Below are 15,339 nucleotides of genomic sequence, written 5' to 3'. Positions count from 1 at the left end.
CAAATTGAAGCTTTTATCAAAAAGCTCATACAGATAACTACATATTTTTAAAAAATTAATATAACTAATTTTAAAAATACTTTAAATACATATTTATTAAATAATAAATAACTTTTTAAAATATAAAACTTATTATTTAAATTATAAACTATAAATTTTACCATTATAAATTATATTTTTTACCATAATTTCAAAAAACATGAACGCAGCGCTGCTCGGAAAAGGTCAAAGAAATTTACCACGCAAACCAGCCCACAGAATTCCGAAAGAACGTGTCCCTCTCAGAAGCCCAAAAGCCACCATGCCTTCTGGCTTTTGACTCCCCAAACTCAAAACATCAAATCCGAACACTCTCTCTCACTTAATTCGCCAGAGAGACGGCAAACTCGAGCACAAAAATTCAGTCGTTTCTCTTCTACATTCATAAACTGATATGGCTCTTGCCCACAGACTTCAATTTCTTTCTCCATCTTTATCTTTGATTCATTTCAGAAAACCCAACTCCACAAACATTCACCCCATTTGCTCTTTACATTATGATTCTTCTTTTACTTCTTATTCCTCCCCTTTCACTGAGAAACACTCTATTCAGAGGTTCCAAAGGGACCAGTGGCTGTACAAGAACCAAGTGGAGCAAATTACGTCATGCTCCTTCCCACCTGATTCCCACTTAAATAGGGAAAACAACATAGCACTGCAATTACCGGAGCTGAAGAAGCTGCTTCAGGTGCTGAGAGAGAAGAGAGAAAGTGAAGGATGTAGTAAGGGGAAGTATGGGCCAGGGAATGTCTTTTTGGTGGGAACGGGGCCTGGGGACCCTGAGCTGTTGACACTCAAGGCTATGAGAGTGATTCAGAGTGCTGATTTGCTCTTGTATGATCGGTTGGTGTCCAATGACGTGTTGGATTTGATTGGCCCCGATGCTAGGCTCCTCTATGTCGGCAAGACTGCTGGTTACCATAGTAGAACCCAGGTAAAAAAGTCTCTCTATATGCTAGCATCTCCTGTTATTTGGGTTTGCAGGTTTCTTTTCGTTTTCAACTAGGTTTCTACCACAAAGTCGGCCTCTCTATTTCTCGTCAATTCCCTTTTTTGGGCATTTATCTGATTCGGTACTTGTGTTTCTATTGAATCTCAACCGATTTTGTAAAATTTATCATGAAGTTGTTGGATTGGGACTGCGGACGTGCTTTTTTTTAACTTCAAAAAAAGATATATTACATATATATTTGGGTTTATAAAAGTGGGGTCTTGCTGCTGGATTAATGGGAGGTTATAAATTATTTTCTCTTACAGGAGGAAATACACGAGTTGCTTCTGAGTTTTGCCGAAGCTGGAGCGACTGTTGTGAGACTTAAGGGAGGAGATCCACTGGTGAGTTTCTTTTTGCGAAATGTACCTAAAATTTGGTCATCAGCACAGTGGTATAAGCCCTGAAATGCTCTCTCGTAGAGACTTTTGTGACATGTGTGTCTTGGGATTCAGGTGTTTGGGAGAGGTGGTGAGGAGATGGATTTTCTGCAACAGCAAGGGATTCAAGTGCAAGTAATACCAGGTATGTGATGGTTAAGTAGTCTTTTGAATCTCATAATCAAATAGCATCTCTTGAAAATGATTCATAATGTCTCCATACTTTAAGGCTCCATTGTGAGTTTAAATAGCATATAGACGGAGCAATTATGGAATAATGACTGCCATATCGCTAGTGATTGTTAAAATCTCGAATTTTGTGCACTTTGAGATAACGTAATATTGATTTAGTTTCATCAGCTGACGTACGGTTGGCTTTTACCTAGACAATTTACTGTCTTCATGTGGAGAATTCGTTTCACCTTCACCTTCCCTTATTTGTGAATGACTTTGAAAGAATGGTACAAATTTTGCTAAATATGAGAGGGACAGATCAATATTATGAAAATTGAGTAAAATGATTAGTGTAGAAAAACGATTAGTAGGAAGAGGAAAATATTACATGTGTTGATCTAATTTGTGATGAATGAAGCAATTGACATGGATCTTGTTTCTGAGTTAGCTTGAGGTTGCCTTCCAATATAGAGTGGGACTTGATTTCTTCATCGTTGTTGTTTTGTTGTTAGTACATAGTCTTCTTACAAGCATACAGAATGTTGGTCTCAAGAGTGAAGTTAGCTGTGGGGGCAATAATAATAGTATGATTGTTGTTTGCAGGTATCACTGCTGCTTCAGGAATAGCAGCAGAGCTTGGAATTCCATTAACTCAACGAGGTGTTGCAAATAGTGTAAAATTTCTCACTGGGCACGCAAGGAAGGGAGGAACAGATCCTTTGTTTGTGGCAGAAAATGCAGCTGACCCTGATTCAACCTTGGTGGTTTATATGGGCTTATCAACCTTTCCTTCTCTTTCCCTAAAGTTACTCCATCATGGTCTCCCCCCTTGTACACCCGCTGTTGCAGTTGAGCGAGGGACCACACCTCAACAACGCACGGTAAGCATGATTCTCTTTTTGACTTTTTCTTTCTTCTCTTGCTTTTTTCTTATTCTTTCAAATTCATTGCCTAAATGCCTTAAAGTCTTAACAATCATAGAAGCTATCTTGTTTTGAGTCATTGTTTGACATGATAAACTGTTCATTTCGTAAATTAGTTGCTAACTATAAAGACATTTTACTTTTCAGTTTGAAGAGAGATAGGGGAAGGATAAAGGAAACATTGTAACTGGTTAACCCAAAATTTAGAAGCATCCCCCCCCCCCCCCCCCCCCCCCCCTCTCTCTCTCTCCCTCCTTTTTTGTGGATAATTAGTCGGCAACTCTCACCCCTGCTGCCTTGACCCATGAGCTCACTGATCACCACATTTTTATTGAGGTTGCAGGTATCATTTGGCCATTGGATAGGCTAGCTTCATTCCTCAATCTATTATATGAAACTGTGAAACCTCAAAGTGGACATATCTAATAAATACTGTATAGTGTAATATTGGTGGCACTCTACTTCTTGCACCCCATTTCTATTTTTTGTATTCAAATTTGTCATCCATGTTAGGGTGTAAGAAGCTCCCTGTGTACTTGGGCTTTACCTACTTCTATGAATAAAACTTCTTGATTACCTGTCAAAAAAAAAAAAAAAAGTTAGGGTGTAAGAAGCTAAGGTGAATATTGTTCCAACAGCTATATGTTATAGATAAGGTGATTTAATGACTTCAAAGCCTTAGATTTATTGATGAGGTTTCAGTTTCAGAAATGGGATCGCTAAACATAAAAATAAATAACTGACCTTGGCTCTTAGTTGAATAAAATTTTATTATTACTCTTTTTAACTTGTGTGTATGAGTTTCATAGTGTTTTTGCTCAGAAATTGATCTCATAGAAGGAAATAGTTGGGTAAATTGCTAAAAAAATTATAATATAGTACACAAGATATTTATTGTATAAAACAACACTAGTTAATATATGTAGAGACATTTTTTATGCTTTCAGAATCTATTGCCCCCCTTCCTTGTGATTTATGATACATCGCTTGCTAGGTTCGTGATGTTATAGTATTAATTTTCTACATGTGTAATATACATCAATTTAAATGAAAATAATTACACTTTACACCATTAAATTATTACTTTTGCAATTTGACTGCCAAGCTATCATAGTTGTCATCTTATTCTCTAGCCACCACTCCCCTTGCAATTTTCCTTCTCTTTTAAGATCTAATTATTAAGGCCACATATCACTTCGCCCATTATAGTTGAATCTGCATTTATACAGGTCTTCGCTGAACTAAAGGATCTTGCCCAGCAAATTACATCGGCACAATTAATATCACCGACTCTGATCATCGTTGGAAAAGTTGTTGCGCTTTCACCTCTATGGTCACTTTCTTTGAAAGAAACATCCTCCTTAGTAGAGGCTAAATAGACATGTTTGAGGCACAGGGCAATCAATCATGCTGTCTACGGATGTTTTTGGGAATTTGAAATTTCTGTTTGTGATTATTTAATCTGTGTGACGGTGGACATGGAGACTGGAGTCAAAGAAACTCAGTTAACTGCTACTTTTGCATGCGGTACATCTTTTTTTGGATCGTGTTGCAATGGTTAATACAGAGATTGTGGAAGATTTTGTTGATGAGCAGGCTGACATGCCAGAATCTCGATTGGATACTTTGGTAGGGTCAGTTAAAAACTGGGTCGGAAGCATGGGGTAGTTTGAATTTTCAACAATAAAGGTTCCAGGGGACTTCATGTCTTTGATTGCAAGGTGCAACGAAGAGCAAGCTTGTTTTTGCCTGTGTAGCGTGATGGGATTCAATTGAATAAAGTGTAATAATTATTTATAAATTAACATACGTGTGCCTGACTCTGTAATGCAGATAAACATCAAGTTTTGGTTTGATTCCTTGAGATTTTTCGGTAAAATTAAGATCTAAATTTCTCTAGGTTTAATATTTCCTTCTAATGCGTGTGATTGCGCTTTGGGTTTGCAGCCCTCTATTGCTTGCTTACAAAAAAGTAGGCATCAGCATAGTCAGGTTATGTTTTAATAAGCAGTGCTTGTATCATCATTGGGGATGGTGAGCAGATAAAGTGGACTGACTACACGAGAGTTTAGACGACAAGACCTTCGACATCTCTGGAAAGCCCTCTTGTAATGGCTTGACCGGATTGGTGCTCCGTCACCTCTAAAGGGTAGGTGCATTTTCTCTTGGCATGTCGGAAAGTATCAGAAAATTGCAAATATAACTCATTACTTCTTCTACGTACAGTCAGGGTGCGCAACCGGTGGGGAGTCTTATGCGTTATATTTTATTTGAAAAAATAAATCATTGAATCAAGGCCCTCATCTTCTACGAGGTCATCATCAGAGACTCTGTTTTCCATCTGGGTTTTGCTGTTTTTGATCGATGATCTCTAGCAGCTGGGTTCAAACTCATCGATCTCTAGCTGCTGCATTGAGATCTACCTTTGTTTTCAGATCTGTATTCGACAGGCCCCAGTAAGAAGCTGGTTTCTAGGGCAACGATCTCCAGCATCTGGGCTCGGACCAAATCGACGATCCCCAACAGCTTTACTTGGAGATCTGGGCTCAGACCAGACCGAGATTCCAAAACCAAAAATACAGAAATTAAGAAGAAAAAATAGAGGGAACATGATAGATAAGCGTACAAGAGGCTGCAGTTGAGTTCACGCTTGTAACCGAGTTGCTGCAAGCGAACATCATTGGAAACAATGGAGTCAGAGTCTAGAAGAGGGTGATAGCAAGAGCCTCCGTCTTCGCTAATTCCATTGCTACTTTCCATTTTTTCCTTTTGAGTTCCAATTAAAGAAATATCTATCTTTTCTGGGCACCCGAGATGATTTTAATTTATATATAAGTGATAAGTAAGATTTTTTATTTTTATTTTTTGAAAAGCAGACCTCTTCTCAATATTCAACGCATAAACTATTTTGGAAGAAAACGGACTAACAATATGTGAAATTATGCATAGCATGAAAATTGGAAAACAGAGAAAGGGAATGAATTGAGCTTTTCATTATCAAAAAATGAATATCTGAGTTGAGTTTACAGACTTTATACAATGAGCTATTTATGCAATTGAGAATGTTTACAAGTTGCCATCTGGACCACTTAATTACATATATGAAATAACTAATTTAATTGCCGTGTATTATGAAGCCCTATGTTTGGCTTCTAAAACTTTTAATTCCAATTCCTCTGCATGGTTTTGCATATTCCAACAACCCATCTCAAAATGAGAATGGATATTGATTATTCCCATCTTGCGCATAAGATGATGAAAGTTTAGTGATACAAGAGGTTTAGTTAGAATATCAGCCAACTGATGCTTTGAAAGAATGTGAATAATTTTGATGATCTCTTGAGACAGTTTTTCACGAACCAAATGACAATCCAATTGAATGTGCTTGATTTTCTTGTGATGGACTGGATTAGAAGCAATATCAGATGCTGGTTTGCTATCTGTATATAGTAGGGCAGCTTGAGAATGAGGGACATTCAAATCAGCTAGGAGATAGATAAGCTATTGAACTTCACAAGTGGTTGAGGTCAAAGCCCTGTACTCAGATTCAGCAAATGATCTACTTACAGTGGGCTGTTTCTTTGACTTCCATGAAACAAGTGAGTCTCCTATAAACATTGTGAAACCAATTACACTTCTCCTAGTATCCAAGCATCCGCCTCAATCACTATCTGAGTATGCTTTGAGATGCAAAGGAGATGATTTAGACATGAAAATTCCCTGACCTGAAGTGGCTTTAATGTACCTGAGTACCCTTTCGGCAGCTTGGAGATGCAAAGAAGTTGGATTTGCCATAAATTGGATTAAAGCTTGGACAAAATAAGCTATGTCACGTCTTGTTATAGTTAAGTATAACAATCTGCCCACAAGTCTACGAAATGCTGCAGGATCAGTTAAGGGTGAAGATGAGTCATTTGCAATTAACTTGAGATTAGACTCCATGGGAAATGCAACTGGTTTGCAAGCAGAGAAACCAGTATCTTCTAAGATATCCAAAGCATATTTCCTCTGAGATAAGGCTATGCCCTTGGATGATCTAGCCACTTCTATCCCCAATATGTATTTCAGTTCGCCAAGATCCTTAATTGTAAATGAATCATGTAAGTACTTCTTCACAATGTTGATCTGCTCAATACTATCATAGGCAAGAATTACATCATCAACATAAATGAGTAAAGTTATGAAAGATGTTGATGTTTGTTTAGTAAATAAAGAGGAATATGATTTTCCTTGAATGAAACCCAGTTGAAGCAAGGAGGAAGAGAGTTTGGTAAACCACTGCCTGGATGCCTGTTTCAGCCCATATAAACTCTTTTTAAGCTTGCAAACCTGAGGGTCATTTGGTGAGGAATAACCTGGTGGTAATTGCATATACACCTCCTCATTAAGGTCTCTATGCAAGAATGCATTATTTACATCTAATTGATGTAAATGCCACTGTTTTATAATAGCAACAGCAAGCAATACCCTTACTGTGGTCATCTTAGCAACCGAGGAATAGGTGTCAAAAAAATCAAGCCTTCTTTTTTAGTATACCCCTTTGCTACTAGTCTAGCTTTGCATCTCTCAACTATGCCATCAGCTTTGAATTTTACCCTATAAACCTATTTACAACCTATTGTAATCTTATTTGGAGGTAAAATAGCTAAATCCCATATTTTGTTTAATTCAAGAGCCTTTATTTCTTCTACAATGATAGCTTGCCATTGAGGATGAGAAATAACTTGTTTAAAGGTTTTTGGTTGAAATGTTGAGGTAATGGTAGCAACAAAATTTTTATATTTGGAAGACAACTAAGAAGTTGAAAGATAGGTTAATATTGAATAGTGAATACTTGTTTGAGAAGAGGAAGTGCAGCTGGAAGAGGATCGAGTTACTAAAGTTGTTTGAGTTGTATTACCACAATATAAATTCTGAAAATGTGTAGGAGGATGCCTGATTCTTTGAGACCTTCTTAAAGGTTGTTAAGATGGACTTGAAGTTGAGGAAGGATCTTTAACAGAAACAAGATTTGAGATTGAGTCTGAATCAATAGCAGAAATAGGATTTTGAACTGAGGTAGAATCTGAGTATTCATACACCTGAGGGTAATTAGGAAATACAAATGGTATATGAGTTGTATCTGGTATGGATGGAAAAATGGATTCATAAAAAATCACATTTCTGGAAACAAAAGTTTTAAGAGTGACAAAATCCAACAGTTTGTAACCTTTGATGTTTGGTGGATAACCTAGAAAGAGACACTTTGAGGCTCTCGGGTCAAATTTCTCTCTATGATTTTTGAGTGTGCTAGCAAAACACAAGCATCCAAATACTTTGAGATAATTGTAATTTGGATGTTTTTGGAAGAGAATGAAATATGGTGTTTTATTTTGGAGTACAGAAGAAGGAGTTTTGTTTATGATATGTGTGGCTGTCAATACATAATCAGACCAATAGGAAAGAGGTAATTTGGATTGAAAAAGCAATGCTCTAACCATATTTAGTAAGTGTTGATGTTTTCTTTCAACCCAACCATTTTGTTGGGGGTGATTCAACACAAGATAATTGATGTAATATGCTATGTTCTTGATAGAAGTTGGGCATATTCAACTCTTGTCCATTGTCAGATCGAAGAGTTTTAATGACTATGTTGAATTGAGTGCAAACATAGCTGATGAATTTTGTGAGGATAATGCGAGTTTCAACTTTAGTTTTCATGAGATATAGCCAAGTAAATCTGCTATAATCATCCACAATAGTTAGAAAATAGCTGAAACCCGAATATAAAATAGTAGAGAAATGACCCCAAATGTCACAATGGACCAATTGAAATGCTTTATTTGAATGATTATTTGATATAGAGAATGGAAGCCTCTTCTGTTTGGCTGGAGGACAAATTTCACATACATTATTTTTTGAATAAGTTACATTGGAATTTATTTGAGTAATGAATTGTAATCTAACAGATGGAATGTGTCTTAATCGAAGATGCCAAGTATTAGCATTGGTAGTACATTTATTTGCTAAAGAAGTAGAAGATGCACAAACTAAATCAGGTTGTATATTCCTTGATTGAACAGCAGGAAATTGTAGGTGCTATAAGCCAGATTTTGCTTCAGCAAGACCAATCATTCTCCAGCTGATGAGATTCTGCAAGATACAAGTGGATTTAAAGAAAAACAAACCAATGGAGTTATCTTTGGTCAGTTTGGAAACAAATATAAGATTGACATTAAAAGAAGGTATGTAAAGGGAATCATGAAGGATTAAATCAGAGGATATATGGACATTTCTAGGGGTGTAAAAAAAACCGATAAACCGGTAACTGGACCGGAATGGACTAAACCGATAGGATTGGTCCGGTCCCGAGTTTGGTTCGGTCCAGTACCAGTTTATTTTTCTTAAAATCGGTCCGGTTCTAATTTTTTTATTTTTAAAACCGGACTGGCTTATATATATTTTTTGATTTTTTATATTGTATATAATATTTATACATAATATATAACTATATATAAATTAGTTTTGTATTATATGATAAATTATTAATTAATATAACATTAAATTTTAAAATCTTATATCATTTTGTTTATTGTATTAATAGTTATACTAATATTATATAGTGCATATTAATAGTTATACTAATATTATATAATGCATATTAATAGTTATTACTAATACTATTTCACTATATATTATAATATACTATAATATATTATATTATATATTATGATATATCATTATAGTCTATAATACAATTATAATATATATTATAATATACTACAATATATTATCACTATAGTATTATATACTATAATATACTTTATTATATAATATATAATATAATACATTAAAACCGGTAAAATCAGACCGAAAACTAGTAAAACAGGAATACCGGTTTAGGAGAATAACCGGTGCGTAATCGGTTTTGAAAAATATAAAACCGGTATATACCAGTTCGGTCCTAAATTTTGTCCAAAATCATACCAAACCAGACTGATTACACCCCTAGACATTTCCAGTAAATGAAATGGGAACAGATTGTCCATTTGGTAAATGAGTTTTTGTTGATAATTGAATTGAGCTGAATAAATGAGGAGAACAGATCATATGATCGGTTGCTCTTGTATCTAAAATCCAAGGAGAATTATTCTTGAAAGAAGAAATAGCAGTGTGACAGAATTTCATACCTGAAGTGGAAGTAGTGTTTGTTGTAGGATTAGAGGTTATATTTGTATTGGACAAGCTATTAGCAAGTGTCAGCAGGTTTTGAATTTCCTCTTGAGAAAATATGTTTGGGATATTTGTATTATTCTCCAAATAGGAAGTAACATTTACAATAAGTAATCTAGTATTCAAATCTCCAGATTGAGTGGGGGGATTTCTCTTGCCCCTTGGACCCTTCCATCCAGGTGGATAACTAATCAACTGAAAGCATTTATCAGCAAGGTGTCCAGTATATCCACAATGGGAGCAAGTGACTTCAGATTTTAGTTTATTCTTTATAATTTGAGTCCCATTTTGTTTCTGATTTTGTGTAGCAAGCATGGCATGTGAGTCCATAGAAATGCCAACAACAATTGTTAAGGATCTCTAGCTTTCTTCTTGCAGCAACAAAGAAAACACTTTGTTGATAGAAGGCAATGGTGATTGAAGCAACAACTGAGTTCGTATCATAGAGTAAGAGTCATGCAATCCGATTAAAAATTTCATCACATAATCGGATTGTTGCTTATCTGTGAGATTCTTGAGAATGATATAGGTACATTTTTCCAAGATTCCACATCTACAACTTGGAATAGGTCTATAACTGATGTATTCATCCCAGAGGGTCTTGAATTCACTAAAATACTTAGTTATAGATTTCGATCCTTGAGAAATTGAACTAAGAGATTTTTGTAAAGTGAAAACCCTTGGGCCATCGCTACGAAGGTACCTTGTTTTGATTTCTTCCCAAACATCATATGCAGTGGTGAAATACAGCAGACTACCATGAATTTCTCTAGCTATCGAGTTCATTAGCCAAGATAGAACAAGGTTGTTTACTCGCAGCCATGTAGTTCAAAGTAGAGGCTTATCAAGATTGGATGGAACTAGACTTCCATCAATGAATGCGATCTTGTTCTTTACTGTGAGAGCAATGGAGATAGCTCGACTCCATGCAGTGTAGTTTTCTCCTGTAAAGATCTCAGAGACCAATAATGCACCAGGATTATCATAGGGATGAAGGTAGTAATAGCTAGATGAATCGTCAGAGGGATTAACCCTAGAATTCACCATAGAAGCAAAGTTTTCAGAATTTTCAGAATTCGTCGTAGAGACAAGAAAGAGAATTCAAGAACGATGAAAGATCAATGAAAATTTGCAGCAGAGTTGTATTACTCGATGATACCATGTGAAATTATGCATAGTATGAAAATTGGAAAACTAGAAAACAGAAAAGGGAATGAATTGAGCTTTTCATTATCGAAAAATGAATATCTAAGTTGACTTTACAGACTTTATACAATGAGCTATTTATACAATTGAGATTGTTTACAAGTTGCCATCTGGACCACTTAATTACAAAGATGAAATAATTAATTTAACTGCCGTGTATTATGAAGCCTTGTATGTCTTTCGTTTCTTTTTCTTTTGCAGTATGAACTTTGACCATTAGAGTTGACTACTGTTGCCCCCAACAAACCGTTATTGTTCTCTCACACTACTTAGAGACAGGAAGATTCTGTTAGTTCTAGGATGAAGCAACTAAGAATCGTCATATAGTTGAAGCTGTTCTAGGTTTTGAGCAAGAAATCCAAGCCTGTGCAATTCACGGCCTTTTCGTGACTCATCAAAAGGTTCCCAGAGCTATGCTTGCTGAGGCTATCAACATTGAAGGTCTTTCCTTGGACAAATTCCTTGAGCACCACGTTGCAAATTCTAGCTGGATTCTTGAGAAAAGTCATGGCAGGGGCCAACTCATTATCCTACCTCGCAATGAATTCAACCATCCTGAGTTGAAGAAAAACATAGCAGATAGTGTTCCACTTGAGCACATAACCCGAATCTTTCCCATTCTTGGTTGACGCTTCTGCTGGAAAGTAGGAATCTTCGGTTCTCGGAAGAAGCTTGAGATAAGTTATTGTTGGGAATGGACCGAACAAACAAAGGCTAAGTTGAAGTAAATAATAGCAGAAGCAACAAAATAAACAACAATCACACAAAGAACACCAAGATTTAAGTGGTTAAGCTCAATGTGAGCCTACGTCCACTGTTGGGGTCGGTTTCAACAAATTCACTATGAACAAAGATGGAGTACAAGAGTATTGATCACAAAATCCTTAATCCTAAAGCCTCAATACACCCAATGGACTCTTAGGATTATGTACAAAAGGATTCTCAAAACTCTCTCTAACTTGGCTGCTAAGGTCTCTTCAAAATGAAGAGAAAATGATGTATTTATAGCACACGGAATCACCAAAGGGGAATCACAAACCCCGAACACAACGTCTATCTTTGAAGAACTCAATTTCCACCCAAAAGTCTTCAATACCATAGACAATTTGACCAAATCACAAGCTTGGTCCTAATGAAGAATCAACCTCTTCACACAAAAGACAACGCACCACTGAACATACTGCTTACTTAAACAACGGCTTCTGAATACACACGGAGGCTAACAACAAATATTCTCTGCCAAAGTAAGAACGCCTCAAAGTCTGCATGAGCATATCCCAAAGGTGACTAAACTGTCTCCTCTATCTACCAGATGAAACTGTAGACTTGCTCTCACTGTACGCCAATGCCAAAATCAAAATCATACTTAATTTCAATAGCATGATCTAGAGTACCACTTGCACTCTGTTGTGAAGCTCTCCCAGCAACTCCGCCTTCTTGCTATAATCATGCTCTCCTTTCCTGTGGAAACAACAACTGAAAAACAAATTGTAAAGAAGAGAAGATTCACCCAATAGCAAGTTGTGTCGACCGCTTCACCCAAATCTGTAGACAAGCCTGGCAAATCCAAAAGCATACTACAGGCTCTCACACAAGAGTCCGACTCATTCCATTCAACTACTCCATTTCTGTGGAGTGGACCCAACTGTATGGTATGAACAACGCTCTACCTTCTTGTCTGTGGATCACTAGCCTTCACAAATGCTTGAACACATCAAACACATCACAAAACAAGGATAAACAAATCTAGACTCTTCTTCAAATGGCCATCAACAAATATGAGTACAAACAGGACACCACATCACACTAGATGTACCCCCAAAAAATCATAAAGACATAAACTCCAGTAAACCTGATTCAGCACTGCTTTACAAGAATACAATGCAAACAAACAAATCAAGCTTTTCTGTCTTTTGATTACACAAAGCAAAAAAAATAAAAAAATAAAAAAATAAAAATTGCCTACTCATAAATGACCATACTCGTTTATCTATATGGCACAATCACATGCGCCATAAATGAGTAATATCTGAATCTGGAACATCTGAAGATGCTCCACCAATCACTGTACTGCCCTGAAGAAAATAAAGACCATTTGTCTTCTTCCCTGTCATTACCACCGAAGAGCCATTGTAGACTCGAATGACTCCACCTCCAGCTGAATACTGATAACCAAAGGAGTCAAGAATGCCCAAAGATATAAGATTTTTCTTCAAAGATGGAATATGCCGAACGTTAGACAAGGTTCTAACGATTCCATCATACATCTTAATCTCAACTGAACCAATCCCACAATATCACAAGCCATATCATTTCTAACCAAAACAGAGTCACCGTTGATTGATTCATAGGTAGTGAACCAATCTATCCTGGAACACATATGGAATGTATAAGCTGAATCCATGACCCACTTGTTACCAAAGTGACCACTAGAGCTGCTGACTGCTAAGACAATATCAGAGTTGTTAGATTGTTCCACACTAACAACATTGGAGGAACTTTTACTTTCCTTCTTCAATCTCGGACACTCATTCTTGTAATGACCAAACTTATGACAGTAGTGACATTTAATATTTTTCTTGTTAAATTTAGAGCTACTACTGGAATTACTCCCACCATAATCCGAACCTCTTCCATTAGATCTACCACCAGCGGAATATTTCACAAACAAACCATTGGCTTGATTATTTGTGCCTTGTATACCCAATTTTGTTCTCAACTCCTTAGAGTTCAAAGCAGATTTTACATCTACCAAGGAGATGGTATCTCTACCATACAACATCGAGTTCAGAAAACTTTCAAATGATACCGGCAACGAACACAACAAAATTAATGCTTGATCCTCATCATCAAGTTTAATATCAATATTCCTTAGATCCATAATAGTTTTATTAAATTCATCTAGATGATCGAAAATATGAATACCTTCCCTCATTTTGAGAGTGTATAGTCGCTGCTTCAAATACAAACGGTTGGTGAACGACTTTTTCATATACAAGCTCTCAAGCTTGGACCAAAGACCGGAAGCGGTCTCCTCATTAGCAACCTCCCTCAAAACTCCATCTGATAGTGACAACAAAATAACACTATGTGCCTTCTCATCTTCTTGTCTTGACGATGTAGGAGAATCCTTGGATACCTTCCCTTCCAAAGCTTTCGACAAGCCTTGTTGTCGTAACAAAACCTTCATCTTGATGCGCCATAAGCTAAAGCTATTTTGACCGTCGAATTTCTCCACTTCAAACTTTGCCATAGCCATTCCTCAAGACTTTGCAAAGAGCTTGATGCTCTGATACCAGTTTGTTGGGAATGGACTGAACAAACAAAGGCTAAGTTGAAATAAATAATAGCGGAAGCAACAAAATAAACAAGGTTCAGCTCAATGTGAGCCTACATCCACTGTTAGGGTCGGTTTCAACAAATTCACTATGAACAAAGATGGAGTACAAGAGTATTGATCACAAAATCCTTAATCCTAAAGCCCCAATACACCCAATGGACTCTTAGGATTGTGTACAAAAGGATTCTCAAAACTCTCTCTAACTTGGCTGCTGAGGTCTCTTCAAAATGAAGAGAAAATGATGTATTTATAGCACACGGCGCTAATTCAGAACATTCGCTCGAGCGAACGTCGAGCGAAGTGTCAAGCGCACGTTAGGGTTGCATTTTCGCTCGAGTGGACAGTCGAGCGGAACTCTCTGGATGAATTCGCTCGAGCGGATAGTCGAGTGAAGTGTCGAGCGGAACTCTCTGGATGAGTTCGCTCGAGCGGAGGGTCAAGCTAACCTTAGCTTGAGCCAAGGTCGAGCCAGGGTCAAGCAACAGTCAAGCCAAGCCCCGAAAAAATACATTTTCAGCAGGAAATCAAGCCAAAACTCAACAGTTCTACTGCTATCCTCATTATTCAGAGATGCTCGTCTTTGAAGGGATTGTTGTTGCTCCATTTTCTTGTGTTTTGGGTTTTCGTTGAAATTAGTTTATGAAGTAATTTAAAAGTTATTGTGTTGGAATATATAAAACCATGTAGAGGAATTGGAATTAAAATATTTAGAAGCCAAACTAAGGGAGAGGGCAAATGTGAAACGAATCGTTTTATCCATTTTCCATGCAGGCAGCCGACTCCCTGTATTCATCATTTTTCCTTAAATTATTGATGAAAATATAATTATGTACCAACAATGCTTGCCAGTCACCGCCACACCTCCGAATTCGCAGAAAAGAATGCCACAGGGCAACGGAAGCAACAACTCTGATTTGGTACCTTTTTTCTCTATTCCATTCCATTTTTATTGGATATTCTTCCTTTTAAGTTTTTCAACCGTTCCATAAAAGAGTATCGGTTTCAGATTTGTTTCCGTCTCAGTCTTCATTCAAGAAACCAAACTGTTCTGCATTGCGCACGAAATAGGATGAA

At 36.8% G+C, this 15,339-nt stretch overlaps 1 protein-coding gene across 1 annotated transcript; it reads left to right on the top strand.

The window, feature by feature from the left end:
• Positions 1-286: 286 nt before the first annotated feature.
• LOC122292609 (S-adenosyl-L-methionine-dependent uroporphyrinogen III methyltransferase, chloroplastic) lies at positions 287-4,386 on the top strand. The gene is made up of 5 exons (XM_043101056.1): positions 287-973; positions 1,297-1,374; positions 1,486-1,555; positions 2,188-2,465; positions 3,737-4,386. Exons 1-5 carry the CDS (start codon positions 434-436, stop codon positions 3,884-3,886), a joined length of 1,116 nt encoding a protein of 371 aa, XP_042956990.1. The 5' UTR covers positions 287-433; the 3' UTR covers positions 3,887-4,386.
• The last annotated feature ends 10,953 nt before the right edge of the window (positions 4,387-15,339 follow it).

Source organism: Carya illinoinensis, chromosome 13, assembly GCF_018687715.1.
Source record: "Carya illinoinensis cultivar Pawnee chromosome 13, C.illinoinensisPawnee_v1, whole genome shotgun sequence".
Taxonomy (NCBI): Eukaryota; Viridiplantae; Streptophyta; class Magnoliopsida; order Fagales; family Juglandaceae; genus Carya; species Carya illinoinensis.
This window is presented reverse-complemented; position numbering and strand designations above follow the sequence as displayed.